Source organism: Seriola lalandi, unplaced genomic scaffold, assembly GCF_002814215.2.
Source record: "Seriola lalandi dorsalis isolate HSWRI2012SDOR001 ecotype SW California unplaced genomic scaffold, Sedor1 jcf7180002054311, whole genome shotgun sequence".
NCBI classification, from domain to species: domain Eukaryota; kingdom Metazoa; phylum Chordata; class Actinopteri; order Carangiformes; family Carangidae; genus Seriola; species Seriola lalandi.
In genome coordinates this window covers 336,782-352,013 of record NW_019524864.1, presented here as the reverse complement: position 1 = coordinate 352,013, position 15,232 = coordinate 336,782, and the positions used below count along the sequence as shown (strand labels likewise).

At 39.1% G+C, this 15,232-nt stretch overlaps 2 protein-coding genes across 2 annotated transcripts in view; one reads left to right on the top strand and one right to left on the bottom strand.

Annotated features, from left to right (window-relative positions):
• The window catches only part of psme4b (proteasome activator subunit 4b), a 36,348-nt gene extending 27,046 nt beyond the window's left edge, over positions 1-9,302 (top strand). The window contains exons 39-47 of the mRNA XM_023406547.2: positions 227-318; positions 499-630; positions 921-1,123; positions 2,640-2,725; positions 2,989-3,117; positions 4,851-5,006; positions 5,865-6,003; positions 6,196-6,329; positions 8,349-9,302. Of these exons, the coding sequence (XP_023262315.1) occupies positions 227-318; positions 499-630; positions 921-1,123; positions 2,640-2,725; positions 2,989-3,117; positions 4,851-5,006; positions 5,865-6,003; positions 6,196-6,329; positions 8,349-8,483 (1,206 nt within the window). The 3' untranslated portion in view covers positions 8,484-9,302. The remainder of the gene's footprint in view (positions 1-226; positions 319-498; positions 631-920; positions 1,124-2,639; positions 2,726-2,988; positions 3,118-4,850; positions 5,007-5,864; positions 6,004-6,195; positions 6,330-8,348) is intronic.
• Positions 9,303-9,587: 285 nt separating this feature from the next.
• chac2 (ChaC, cation transport regulator homolog 2 (E. coli)) lies at positions 9,588-13,640 on the bottom strand. Its single transcript, XM_023406534.2, has 3 exons — positions 13,301-13,640; positions 12,658-12,693; positions 9,588-11,292 (listed from the first exon to the last, which is right to left on the bottom strand). Exons 1-3 carry the CDS (start codon positions 13,433-13,435, stop codon positions 10,897-10,899), a joined length of 567 nt encoding a protein of 188 aa, XP_023262302.1. The 5' UTR covers positions 13,436-13,640; the 3' UTR covers positions 9,588-10,896.
• Between the last annotated feature and the right edge of the window lie 1,592 nt (positions 13,641-15,232).

Genomic DNA, 15,232 nt, shown 5'->3' with positions numbered 1-15,232 from the left:
ACATGCTAAAATTAAAATGGTTACAAAATAAATACTCAAAATGTACAAATAATTATGATCATAAAATACAAAAACCACCTACAGTTTTGAACCAGGAACTACTTTCTCTGTTTCCATTGGAACTAAAAGTATGGGAATCTGTGTATACAGTACAACAGTGTGTGAATACAACCTGAAGTAATAGTTCCAAAAATAAGCCTATTGTGTATTTGCTGCCATCCAATAGGAGGGCCGGGACCCCAGGAAGCTCCACTGGCTGTTGGAGCTGCTGATGGAGAGCCCCCTCAGTGGAGAGGGCGGATCATTCCGGGATGCCAGGTATGTGTGTTTGTGCGTGTGTCCGTGTGCATGAATAACTGTGCAAACAGGGTCTGTGTTTATGTCATCGACAGTATTTCAGAGGTTTCTGATTTCAGGCTGCTGACGTATGTTGAGCTGAAGTGCCGCAATAACACAGCTGTCTCTTATACACATCTCCTCTCTATTTTTCTCTGTCAGTTTGCTGTATGTGCTTCAGGGAGGTCTGGCGCAGCAGCAGTGGAGAGTTTCTGAACTGCTGCACAGACTGCTGGCTTACCTGGAGCCCAAACTCACCCAGGTGTATAAGAATGTCAGGGAGCGCATTGGCAGGTACTAAATTAACTTGGTGTTATCTCTTCTGGATTATATAATCATGGTTAAATAGGTTAATCTAATTATCTTGTGTGTACTGTTTGGGCTGTTCAATTTTAAGCCTCTTTATTTGTCTGCATGTGTGTCTCAGCTGCTCCTATTGTGTATTTGTGACACTATTCCTTGTCTTTATTTCTTTTCCATTCTGTTTCCCCTCCATCCTCCTTCTGCCTCTCCTCCCTTACCCCCTCTCCTCCACTCTTTCTCTCTCTCTCTCTCTCTCTCTATCTCTCTTTCTCTCTCTCCAGTGTCCTGACCTATATCTTCATGATAGACGTGGCCCTGCCCCACACCCAGCCCACCTTCTCCCCCCACGTGGCAGAGTTCGTCACTCGGGTCCTAGAGCGGCTCAAGCCCCTCACATCGGAGCCAGAGATCCACAACCACGTCCACGAGGAGAACACCCAGGAGACGGACGAGTGCACCCAGGCTGTCAAACTGCTCAAGACGGGTCAGAATGTGGATGCAAGCATGTAGACTGTGTGGTGGATAGACATGGTGTAGGATGAGGATAGACAGTGACTGTGGGAAAAAAGAAAAAATATATATATAAATATATATATATATATATATATATATATATATATATATATACAAGGACAACTTGTTCCGTTGATGAAATAGACAGACACACTGAAGCAAGATGAAACAAACTAAAATTGGCTCCTTATTGATTTCACCCCTCAGATCTCTAGGTGTAGATGAAAGGGTATTTCAAGGGTTTGTGTTCAAGCCTTTCAAAACTAAGTTAGGGAAAGGTGTCCAATTCAATATTTTGGAGGTGGTCTACAGTATTAACATTTGTACAGGTCACATAGTGCAGTAATTTTTACTAGATTTTATTATTGATTTTTTTCCCCTCTTAGTTACAGGCCAGGCTCCAGTAGGAGTTAAATAAATTGTGTTTTTCAGCATTCTTTCTTTTTTTTCAAATATTCAATTAAAGAGTCAGTTCTCCCAAATTACAAAAACTATTTTTTTTTTATATCACTTGCCTCCTGTGGTATGTTGCCATGCACGTAGTTTTTATTTTATTTGACCAGGAACGATGGGGACTAGGAGGTGGATTTTTACTGTCGGTGCTCACAGTGTTGAAAATTTTGATTTATAGCAATGTCTCTTTAAAAGTGCTGGAAGAAACCTCAAACATGGTTACCTAAAAGCCATGAAACCAAAATTATCTGCATGGCCAAATAGCACTGGAGGTATGTAAGTAAAGCCATAGTAATTACTGAGGACACACTTTAGGGAATTTGGTGGTTTTTGTAACCTGCTGGGACTCAAAAACAAAAGAAAACTAATCAAAAATACCACCAAAGTCCACTTGAACTTGACCACTTTCAGCTAAATGAAAAATAAAGTGTTCAATATTTTCCACCAGATTTTTATGTCTAGCAGTGAGGAGGAGGCTTTGAAACTGTGTTTAGACCTTCATGCAGGAAAATAAAATTTACAAAAAATGTAGCTGAAAGTGAACTGAAAAAATATGAAAACATTATTACATTGACCAAGCAGTAGGTGTGTCTCTTAAGGGCAGAGAATGATTTGAAACTAAAAATCATGTTTGAGGCAGATATTTCATTTTAGATCCAGACTTTCTTATTTAATGTTTATTCACTCCTGTTCAGGTTGTTGGATTCCTGTTTGCCAGTGATGGAATTTAGATCTCATCTCTTGTCTTAACATTTTTGCGCATTGTTGCTCTTTCTGTTATTATTACTCTCATCTCCTTGATACAGATTAATATCTGACTATGAAATTATCCAAATCATTAGATACTAAATCATGATAGATTATGTTTTATTACCAGAGCAATGCAGGAAGGTCACAGCGCCAAGTCTGTTGTTTTTATTATTTGGCAGCAATCCAAAATCTCCTCTGTGTGTGCATGTGTGTGTGTGTGTGTGTGTGTGTGTGTGTGTGTGTGTGTGTGTGTGTGTGTGTGTGTGTGTGTGTCCCATTTGCAGTGTTGAAATGGTTGATGGCGAGCGCAGGGCGAACTTTTACCACTCCTGTTCAGCAGCAACTACAGCTCCTGCCTCTGCTCTTCAAGGTAACAACACACACATATGCAGTATACACACACACATGCACACACACACACACACACACACACACACACACACACACACACATACACACACACATACACACACATACACACACACACATACACACAGGTCCCAGCACAGCATTATTACCCACTCAATCTTACTTGCCCATTAAACTCAATTTCTCTCTTCATTTACTCAAAGTGCGTAGCTGTGTGTCTTCCTACCTCTCTCCATCTCTCTCACTGTTTCTCTCTCCCTGCAGATTGCCCCGGTGGAGATTGATGAGAGCTATGATGAGATGAAGCAGGATGCGCGCACGTGTCTCTCTCTCATGTCCCAGGGCCTGCTGTATCCTGAGCACATCCCTCTGGTTCTGGCAGCGCTGGAAGAGGTAATATGCGCGCACACACACACACACACACACACACACACACACACACACACACACACACACACACACACACACATACACTGGCCCACCTGCCTGCTCTCAGTGTTGCGAGCCTAATGCTGCCCAAGGTGTTGTTAGACTAAAAACAACCTGTGCTATTTTAATTTGCTTACTTTCAGATGCTTACAGTGTTTCCACTGTGAGTTTTGTATGTGAGCATCACCCCTGTGGAGAAATGTCTCTACTCAAATCTGATCATCTGGGCTTCATTTTCATATTTGATGGTAGCTGGGATGAAAAAGCGTTGCAACATTTTTTGGTCTCACCTTGACACCCAAACCTAAATGTTTTTATCTTGGGAAGAAGATATCATGTTGTGCGCAAGTTATTTAAAGGAATTGGTTGACGTTTTGGGAAATGTGCTTGCTCGCTTTCTTGCTGAGAGTTGAATGAGAATATCACATCTGAATGCTAAACATGAAGCCGCAGCCAAGAGACAGGTAGTTTATCTTAGCATGAAGACCAGAAGCACAGGGAAACAGCCAGCCTTGCTCTGAAGGTATAAAAAGGTTTGATTTCGGGTGTGCACATGTTTGGGACAGCTGACTACAGTAGCACTTTTAATGCTATAACCCCCAGTATCTCTCTGGTGACTGCTTGTTGGGCAGGCATTCAGCCAAATGATTTTTTCGTGAGAAGCCGTCAATCCACTCATTAATACACACGAGTTGCTAGATTAATATGGTGCTTTTTAGAAATCCTGTCTGCTGTGAAGTCAGTGCCATCTGTGTCAGTCCTAATTCTTTTTCTTTACATTTGATATCATGTTCTTTGCACAATATAAATATCCATCTACACATATGCATCTTCCCCGGATGATGTACTGTGACTGATCATGGATGGAGTCAGTGATGATGTCAAAATAGTTAGCTTGTCCAATTTGTATATTAAAATATGTCCCTGTCTTTAGCCTCCTAGTGGGATGGCTACAAAGTTGGTGAATCAGTTGGTCCACCACTTTGGTCCAGACTGAAACATCTCCATAACTATTGAATGGTTGAACATGAAATTTTGTACAGACATTCATGTTCTCCAGGAGATGAAGCTTATGAGTTGGGTAATCTCCGACTTTTCCTCTAGCATCACCAGTCGGTTGATATTTTCAGCTTTTAGTGAAATATCTCAACAACAAGTGAATGGATTGCTATGAAATTTGGTGCAGATGTTCAAGATGTTATTCTAAAAAACTTTGGTGACCCCGCTGACTTTTCAGTTTGTCCAGTAATTTGTTTTTATGACCGAATACCTGCAAAAACCAAAGACAATTCCCTCATTCTCATCCATTACTGTGTTCAGTGCTAATTAGCAAATGTTAGCGTGCAATGCTAGCACACTAAGCTATGATGGTGAACAATATGAACATTATTCCCCGGATCAAAATGTTAGCTTTGTCATTGTGAGCATGTTAGCATGTTTATGTTAGCTAACATGGCTGAAGGCTGTTAGTCTTGTTATAGCTGAAAGATTTTCAGTGTATGACAGGCAAAATGATCTTATTCTCACAAGACAATAACTTGTGCGCACAACGTATGAATCTTACAACATAACTCATGTCCACAATATAGTATTTTGTTTGTGCAGGATACATAAAAACATCTTTTTTTTGGGACTTAAGGGGCTCTGTACAAACCCCAGCCCAACCTCACTCCTCATTCTCTCTCCCCTCTCTGTAGATGGCAGGCAGCAGATCATGGCATGCACGCTACTCAGTCCTGACCTACCTCCAGATCATGGTTTTCTACAACTTGTTTACCCTGCTCAGCGTGCCTGCTGAGGTGTTATGCATCCGAAAGCTGGTGATGCAGCTGTTGCTTGACGAACAGCTTGAGGTAATGTATGCACAAAAAGGCAGCACACACTGGTTTAATACAGCCATCGCTGCTTTGTAAGGTATAAGTGTCAGGGGATTATAAATGGCCACTTATTGTCCCCTAGTCTCTCTTTACTAAATCTTAATCCCTCTTTTCTATTCACAGTTATTGCTTAAAAATAACCCCATTACCTCAGTGCTCATTTGTTTTGACTGTTGATATTGGCGAACTGTTGCTATGTTCATTCATTATTAATATGTGTTTATTGAATTCAATAAAATCAACTTTACTACTTCTGTGCAGATCCCCTCTAATACGTCATCTTTTGTCCAATCCATGTCTCACTTGTGTCTGTGCTTTTAAAACCGTCTTCAATCTGTCTTTTTCCATTGATCTGGATGTACAGGTGAAAATCAATAAGCACTAGGCTTCAAGCGAGATGTCTAAATTACAAAAGCAGTTGCTGTGCTTAATATTTTGTAAACTGTGTAAGTGTACAGCTGGTGAATGTGTTGTCTTTGTATCATTGTCTGTTTCAATGCATCAGCCGTCACTCAGTGCTTATTCATAATTTAAGCAAAGTGATGCAGGAAGGCAGTGATGTTCTGCAAGTGAATTTTACCTCAGCTCAACTCAGCATCTATCCCTCCCCCTCCTCCTCGTCTGCTCATCTCTGTCCCATGTACCTCACTTTTCCCCGATCTCCTTGCACTCACCTCTTTTAATAAATTGTGTACGCGTTTCTCGCCTTAAAAACTGCCCTAAAACTGTCGGTTCTGATCTCCACAGGTCTCTTTTTTTTTTAAAATTCAGACTCTTTCTCTCTCCTTGCTGTCCCTCCCTCTTCCCCGCCTTCTCTCCTCCTTCTCCCTGTAGGTGAGGGACATGGCAGGCACCACCCTCAGTGGTTTACTGCAGTGCCAGTTCTTCCCTCTGGACTCCAGTCTGCAGACACAGCTCCAGACGCTGAGTCAGACTCGCCTCCCCAAGGCCAGAGGAGAGCTGGCCTCCACAGGTACACACACACACACACACACACACACACACACACACACACACACATACACGCGGAGAGTTAAAATGGCCCTAACCATTTCAAGGTTCACAATTCCCTTGGAATAAGAAAGGGTAATAGGGCAAGTATTACTGTGATTGCCTCAATGTGTGATTGTGACGTGTGTGTAAATGTGTGTGTGTGTGAGTGCAGACTTAGTACGGCGCCATGCTGGAGTGCTCGGCCTCAGTGCGTGCATCCTTTCAAGCCCCTACGATGTCCCAGACTGGATGCCTCAGATACTGATGGACCTGAGCGACCATCTCAACGACCCACAGCCTATAGAGGTACAGACACACACACACACACATTAGTACACACACAGGTGCAAACACTCATATACAAACATCTAGCTCGACACAGTGTGAGCTGAAAGAATATAATTTCATTGTCCAATTGAGGAGAAAATTGTGTCTTTGGCTTTACTTCAGGCATGAAGAAGACATACAATGTAATCCGTAGTGCAGAGTTTGAATAATACATTACAGTGATGGGGAGCCAATGATGATGATAATTTAGACCTTCTCCTGTTGCAAAGTGAAAGAGATGAGAAAGAGAATACAATGGAATACAGTTTAAAAAAAATACATTTGCAAGTAGATGAATTAGCTTCTGTTGCAAAGACTCCTGGAAAAAATAGTTGAACAAATTCTTTATAGAAAGGACTGAATAATAAAGGACACTAACTGATCTGTAGTCTAAATCAGTTTTGCTTGTCAGGCTAGAGGAACCTTGTTGCTTCCCTCCTCAAAATCGAATCTAATTGTTTTGTTTGAAGGCCATAATGTAAAATGAATGTGCCCCATGTTTAAGTCATGACTACATCCTTGATTATAGTGATCATCAGTTTAATTCCCCGTTTTTGTGTCCTTGTTGAACCACACTAACTTTTCACTCCAAACTTGTTCCACTTTAAATAATTTCTCTGCTGTATTTAAATTGTTATATCTGGCATTTTAGCATCAATAAATCATTAGTTTTTAATTAATTGAAACAAACAAGACCACGGCAAAGAAGGATCCTCAGCTGCTGTAGGATTCTACACTGCATTTTATAACGTGAGTCTCCAGATCAGAAAGTGGCAGTAATTTTGTTTTACCGCTTCAAGCAGGAACCGTTTACTTTGCAATATTCAGCCTGTTTCTAGTTCCACTATTAAACTTAAGGGTAGCTCCTATTGAAAGAATAGATAGTGGTTGTTATCAAGCGCTCCTCAAAACAAATGAAGCAAGAGAAAGAACTATCAACATCCTCCTCATTGAAGGAGTTTTACTGCAGACTTTAATGGAAACGTCCTAATTCTGATAAACAAGTCACTTGTAAATGTACTTTTTCATTCCAAGAGGGATATAGGAATAATTTGTGTTGTAGTTTAATCCATTCAATTAGCTTTTACTTAAGTAATAAGAAAAATAAAGTTTTGAAAATATCTTTTCAAAACCAAAATGAATGACCCATAAAAATATTAAACAGGATCATATGTTGCTCATTTACAGTCGAGAACTAATGATCGCCCTCCGGCTGTTCCGCTCACAGGGAGAACAGATCGTATGAGTTGTGTGACGTGCTTTTGTAAATTGCATTTATACAGTATTTAAGGACTCAACTTTGATTTATGACTCAATAAAACCCTGGAATACAAACCCTGTACAGGTGAATGGCTTTTTAATTTTGATCTGTATGAGTTTTCTAACTTTGTGACAAAAGCCTGGAAAAGAAAGCAAGATGGATTATTTCATTAGTATTTACTCTGATTTCTCCAGTATTATAGAGTAAATGTTTTTGTCAGTGATTTATGAATTTTGTTGGACACAAAGAAGCCTCTAAATAACTTGTTTGTGACAAGTATTTGATTTGGTTTTACTTTTCTTTTCTTTTCTTTTTTTTCTTTTTTTTTTTTTTACTGTTTTGCAATTTACTGACTTGGTAGATGAAAGAATCAGGTGTGTTAAAAATGCAAAGTGTAGTTAAAGTATCAAGAGTAAAAGTGCACATTATACAAAAATATGGCCCTCTAGGAGTGTTGTATAATCATGTAGTTTGATCATTATTAGTGATGCATTAAAGTAGCACAAATCTTAACATACAAAGTAATTAGTAACTACAGTTATCAAGTAAATGTAGTGGACTAAAGTACTAGTATCTAAAATTATACTTAGGTACGGGACAGTAGAGTGTGCGCTGCATTCTGGATCTGGTTTATATCATTATGTGGTGTCTTGTGAGCCAATACGAGCTGGGCGTGGTTGTATGAAGACTGTGTCAGTAATTAATCTCTAATGGATGATTATGTTGTTTGTCCCAAGATGACGGTGAAGAAGACCCTGTCGGAGTTCAGGCGTACGCACCACGATAACTGGCAGGAGCATCGGCAGTGCTTCACTGACGATCAGCTGATGGTGCTCACAGACCTGCTGGTGTCACCCTGTTACTACGCCTAGACAGCCAGCTGCCTTCCCAGGTCCTCTACAGACTGACTGATCAGTACCATAGGGAAATAATTATACCTTTTAACACTGTTGGGAACTCCAGTCCTCTGTGCAGCCTGTTAAAATGATATCTGATAATGTTGCAGCGGCTTAGAGCCCTGCCTCTGGAACCTCACGTGCCACTGTTGGCCTTTAGTAAACATAGCAGGAAAGCAGTCCTAGACAATCGGTTTCAAATAGCTAACCTCATTGGTGTGTTTATTTTGTCTCACCAAGCAGCTCCACAGCCCCAAAGGTGGCCACCTTACTTAGAGATTACCACCATTTAGGTGTAATTTTTGTTGTTGTAGAAAACATTCAGCCAGATACCTCTTTCTCTTTTCATATCACAATTTCTGAGCATGTCACTCTACTGTACCTACTTTAAAAGCATTTTTGAACAATACATAAAAAGTTGGGCCTGTCCAATTTTTTACTAAATACAAGAAAAACATATATAATAAAATATGTAGAATTAATATAAAAAATGACATGAATAGCACAAAATACTGCAAACGCTAATGGTATTTCTGGTATTAATGTAATCCAACACTTATCATACAATGTGATGATGCTTATAACACTATATATAATACTTAATATTCATATAATTATGTAATTGATTGTATATAATATTTATAAACATATATAGTATTATAAGTAATAAAATATATGCTATAATAACATTATGTCATGTACCTACACAACAAACTGTGTTGTATTATACAATAGCTCAGCACTGAGAATTTACTGTTGTTCCCAGTTAAATAAATTCACTGCATCATTTGTAAAGTGAGATGTATTTGATTCCAGAGAGGAAGAATGAGTGTGGCGCGCTGTATGTTTGGTTCACTTTGGTTGGGTTCACTGATCATGTAAAACAACTGCAGTTTATCTGCCGACATCCATCTCACATACAGTAACCGTTCACAGCAGATTAGGGTCTGCACAGAGCGGGAGGGCTCAAAAATACAGTAGATGAGATGCTTATTTCTGCAATGAGTGCCAACCATGTTATGTTGTACAGATGCTGCTACTGACACCGGTGTGTTTAAGAAGGACAGGATCACGCAGATAGACATGTCACCATTTTTATTCGGCATGTTGATTTTTTTTTCGATGACTTGACTTTGATATGTTCACTGTGCTGAGATGCTGATATGTTCGCTGTGCTGACACGTTTGCTGGCAGAATGAGAAGCAGCTGATAGCTGACGCTGTAACACCAATAGGTCCATATATACTGAGACAAGGTAAGTACAGTCTGGAATAAACAAGATTCACTTGAGAACTTGACAACATGATTACAGTGGTTTGATGATACCTTCCCTGAAATTTGCATTTCATATCAGGAAGAGAGATGGCAGGTATTTACTACAAGTGGATTATCAGGTTAATCATGTAATCAAGACCGCTAGACACTGCAGCAAAAGGCCCGGGCTGGATTCAAACCCAGGGCTCATAAGCCTTTCTACCAAGTGAGTCACCGGGGCGCCCTTTATTGGACACTTCTGTCTGTGTTCTTTTTCTCTGAGCTCTTCTCACTTGGTTGGAAGTGGACGTGGCTCAATCGGAAAGAGGTGGTGTGGCATACTTTCGTGCGCCAATCAGAGTTTAGCAACACATGAATCAAAATGTGATAACAGTTGTGGGGTTGTTTGCTCATGTTACCAGCATATCTGACCAAGCCACGCCCACACAGCCCTTATGAAGCAGATTAGCTGAGTTTGTGAGTTTTAAACTCTCATAAAGATGTTTTCTGCGCTGTTGCTTATTTTGTCCTGAATATTTAATGTTATACAGTAATAATAAATATTTGAAACCAAGCTTTCAGTGGCTTTAACTGTGACAAAACTGCTCTAGAGTAACAAAATACACCTACTGGAACTTTTACATTTCATGCCACTTGGGATAGCAGTGCACACATACTTCACATGATGTTTTTATGTTTTAAAATGCATTAAATAGACCAACTGTATCTATGAGTTCACATATATTCAGTATATACTACATATTCATTCAAGACATTCCTCTTTTGTGCTGCTGGATATTGTACAATGAGTAAACCTAGAGGTTAATTCAACGTGTTTGTGATCACTCAACATGTAGCTTGGATGCCAGTTACAGTACCTTTATGTATTTGACATTTGTCCTATTTTTATTAAGCTTATTATTTGCATTGTCATGTGTTGGCATGGGATGAAATGGTGAAATTTCTTTGCAGTGTAACAATAACGAGGATGAAAACAGACTTCGTCGACATATTCTCTGAACCCCACAAACATCCTGATTGGCTCCATGTGTATCTTAAACCCTGAGATTATTTGCCAAATCCAGCCTGGTATCTATCATTGATCAAGACTTATTATTTAATTATTTAATTGCAATCAACCTGTTTGAGTGTTTGAGTGTTTCTGCCCACTTTGTAGCCTTTCTCTCACTAAAGTTTCTAGAGAAAACAGGTGGGCGTCTGAATCCTCAGGCAGAATTGTCCTCACAGCATCAGCGAGCTGAAAGAGGTACTCTGTGTTTTGCCCACTTGGACCGGTTGAGCGGATGATCTGGTTGGCTATCTCCTCCAGAGGGGCGGGGCCGAGGTAGTCTGGATTGTCCTGAGAACCGATATAGAGCAGCGTCTGGTTGGGAGGGGGAGTGAGAGGTGGACGGGGGTGAAAGGTCACCGTGATGACCTGATAACCACCTTTTTCTCGGTAGTCGAGGTAGCTTTTCACTTCCTGCTCCCGGCCCTTCGGCAGCTTATAGGCAATGCCCCAAACGCATCCCTGAAAACAAAGATTAAAAGCAAAAGAACATTATTTAAATCATTTAAGTCATTATTTAAGCAAAAATGCCAAAAGTCCACTGGCTCCATCTTCTCAAAGGTGAATATTTACGGGTTTTCTCAGTCTTCAATGATCATAAAAATGAACATCTTTGAGTTTTGGACTGTTAGATGGAAAAGACAAGCAAACTGGGTTTAAAGAGATAATGATGATGGTTTTTTTCACTATCAAACAAATAATTGTTTAATTGAGAAAATGATTGGAAGTGTAATCGATAATGAAAATAATTGTCAGTAGCAGCCCTACTTGTAACCAATACTTAATAATAATACTAATACTTAATTCATTTTACTCTACATATGATTAGTCCAGACTGACCATGTATTCAGTATTAACATAATGTAATCTTGAGTTACAGCAACACCACTGTTTGCACTAACATACTGTTCTGTGGATGTTATCACAGATTGGGACTCGCTTTAGAAAGATGATGAACGGTTATTTCAAGCTCACCAATAACACTTTTAAGATACTCATCAGTCACCTCTAAATTCATGTTTTCTGGACACTTACCATGTTGTCACTACATCACAGGACACACTCTGTATCTCTCTTTATCTTCCCCATCAACTACAACAAATGATCCCTCATCCAAGGTCACACTACACTGCACTGTCCTTTCCCTTGAGTCAGATGTATAAGATGCCACCTTCCTTCTTTCTTAGTTTGCTGGCCTCCACACTGCAAGTCTTCTGTTAATTGTACGCACTAATACAGTAATAAATGACAAGGTGAGTGAATTATGATTCTCAGGTGGTGCTAATCTAATTATTACTGTATAAATAAAAGATGATTCTGTTTGCTTTGCCCCTTAGTATGGTCTGTCTTCCAATAACAACATAACCTTCATGGCAACTATGTCAAATTTAATTAATCGTCATCTTAGTGGATGAGGGAAGCTAGGTATTCAAATAAAAAGGTAGATATGTGTATGCATCTTATTACACATCAAATTAATAACTGATGAAAAACTACTAGCATTCTGCTGAAATGATATATTGATTTATTAGCGGAGAGGAAATTCATCTATAACACTTCTCCAGTGTGATGACTTGCTTTTTTTCTCTGTTATATATCATTCGTAAGCTGAATATTTAGGGGTTTTGAACTGTTGGTTGGACAAAACAGTACATCTGAAGACATCACCTAGGACTAAGATGGACATTTTATCACTATTTTCTGATATTTTATAGACTTAACAATTCATTAATTAATCAAGAGAATATCAGATGAATTAATAATGAAAATATTCATTTTTACAATACACTGTATGGTGCCATTAAGTTTAGGAGGGGTATGTCTAACCTCGGGATCCTCCACAAGTGTCACGACCCGGCCAGGCTGTAAAAGACAGAGGAACAGGCACTTTGAAAAAGAAGCAAAAACACATACAGTACATTACAGCAACCAAGTAGGTCATGCAACAAAACAAACTATGGGAAGTACAGGAAAGATTATGGGAATGAAATAAGATGTGTACTGTAATGTATTACCTGTAATGAATAGTTTAAATTCCCATCATAGTAGTCATAAAATAGCATCATAATGAGCTGCTAATGACTTGTAGATCTCCATAGCAACATCTTTTCCCTACAGTTACTTTACTTTTAATAGTAGTAGTAGCAGCATTGTTAGTATATATTCAGACACTGCATTTGGATGAGTACAGCTAAAGTGTGGTGTGTTTTTACAATGAATTAACAATGTAATGTCAACAGACTTCAATGTCAAATTTGTGAGTATATTTCTGTGTTTACACAACTTAACTAAAGTTCAGGAATTCACCTATCAGGACTTATCAGTACTAGTGGAATGTTTAGAGGAGTTCTTTCATACATGTTTGCCCCTGGTTTCTGCCCTGTTTGACAACGCAACTTTGAGCTCCACATAGTCTCAATTTCAGAATAGCAAGATTGCATCACGTCCCAAAGCAATAACGTATACTCACCTTACCCGGTACTCCCCGGTGGTCGGTACTGCCCTGCCAAAAACGACGACTGAAGCCTTTTATGTAGCCAATTCTCTTTTCTTCATAGGGAAAGTCCACTTTCCATATCAGAGACCCGTAACCGAAAACCCACATGATAAAGACGTTGAGCTAACGGTACCGCGACAGCAAAGACGGTTAGAGCTAAGTGGCAACGTTAGTCTGACAGCTAGCTAGCTTACATCGAGAGTCATAACATTGTAATGACGGACAAGTCTACCTGTAACAGAGAAGGTGTTCTTTCACGGTGCTAACACAAGTTCATTACGCTACAGGACTAGATTGATAAGTCATCTGCAGTGCGTAAGCACGTTGACTTCCGCCCAACAACTTTCAGTTTAAACGGTTACTGCCGATCACATTGTAAATGTTAAAGATGTAAACTACATAGAGGGGTATTCAGTTATCAATAAAAATGAAATATCACATTTTCATAGCACATTGTATTCATTGCCATATACCGTAACGCTGTAGCCATGTCTTTTAGACCTTTCTTCTTTTATTTTGAAGGCGAAACCACAATTCCGGAAGTTTTAACTAATTTTATATTTTAAATAGGTTATCGCATTATATCCATTTCATATTTATTTTATCTTATTCAAGCAAATGGTCGAGGCAAAGCAAAACCCTATCAAACCCACATCTGTCCAATCACAGCTCATGAAACTTTTTGCAGCACCCACTCCAGGAATAAGCTTTATTTGATTGATTGATTGATTGATTATCATTGTTATTATTGCTACTGTTATTATTTTACAATTATTAATCTAAACATTGCATAAAAGCCTACAACATAGGCAACATGGACAAAAGGACTGAGAAACAACCTCAATGCACACATAAATATCAGAACAGAAAAATGTCTGAAAATTACATAGACAAACTACGAGTTAAAAAAAGAAAATAATAAAAACATTTAAAATGTAATTGATTAAATTAATTATCCCTTAAAACAAAACGTTCTGTTCTATTTAAAACATAATAAAAATGTCTCTATTTCTCCTTTAAAGACTGTGAGCAAAGGTATTGTTTTTGAGCATTTCACCTTATAAATAAAGATTTTCTCAAAACCAGACAAGCCATATTTGTTCTTTCCAGCCATTAAGAGCTTCAACCACTAAAAGCCTGATTTAAGTCTCAGAAACAATCCTACTCTTTTTTTAATCAGCTAAATTATGTATTAATTATTGTGCTGTACGTTTCTATATCTTGTTGTAGGCTACCTTTGAGATGCAGCCATTAACTGACTTTCGAAGAATGTCTAATTGTGTATTAATGTTTTTTAAAGCGTGAACTGGGAAAGTTAACACAGGGAATGAGAGCTTCCATCTTGACACCAGGGGGTGCTGGATTTTCTGTTTCCCACAGTATAGCGTTGTGTGTCCTAAACAACATGCTCTTCATGTATGCAGTGTGAGCACTGATTCAGATCCAAATAAAGTGGACAGTGACAGTCTGGCCTGTAATGTCAGCTCTATGAAAAGCAGCAATGCTCATCCCTCTGCCTCTGAGAGATCCCGGTCAGCAAACCTTTTATGTAATTTACAAGCCTCGAGTTTGGAGGGGCAGATCTGTGGTTCAAATCCACAGCTGGGCTGGCAAATGCTGCTGAGGAAACATCTGCCATAAAGCTACCATCGTTCAAGACACCCAAACTTCACCTGCTGCAGTGGAGCTGCTCATCAGCCAAAAGCAGAAGACTAAAAACAAGCACACTTGGAAATGTGTGTAAATATGAAATATACATGAAAATGGGAACTCCAATTTCACTGCTCTTGAAACCTGTGGCCACCAACACAAAACCATATTCTTCTTGATTTTTACCCTCTTATGTGTTGCCTGAATGACTGTTATAACACTTCCTGTAATTCAAGACAGGTTGTTAGGGTTGTT

Bases quoted from the DNA above. Each gene is read 5' to 3' on its own strand.
- chac2 (XM_023406534.2), bottom strand. From the start codon at position 13,435: ATGTGGGTTTTCGGTTACGGGTCTCTGATATGGAAAGTGGACTTTCCC. The intron at 12,694-13,300 runs GTGAGTATACGT...TGTCTTTTACAG, and splicing joins ACCGGGGAGTACCGGGTAAG to CCTGGCCGGGTCGTGACACT. The intron at 11,293-12,657 runs GTTAGACATACC...CTTTGTTTTCAG, and splicing joins CACTTGTGGAGGATCCCGAG to GGATGCGTTTGGGGCATTGC.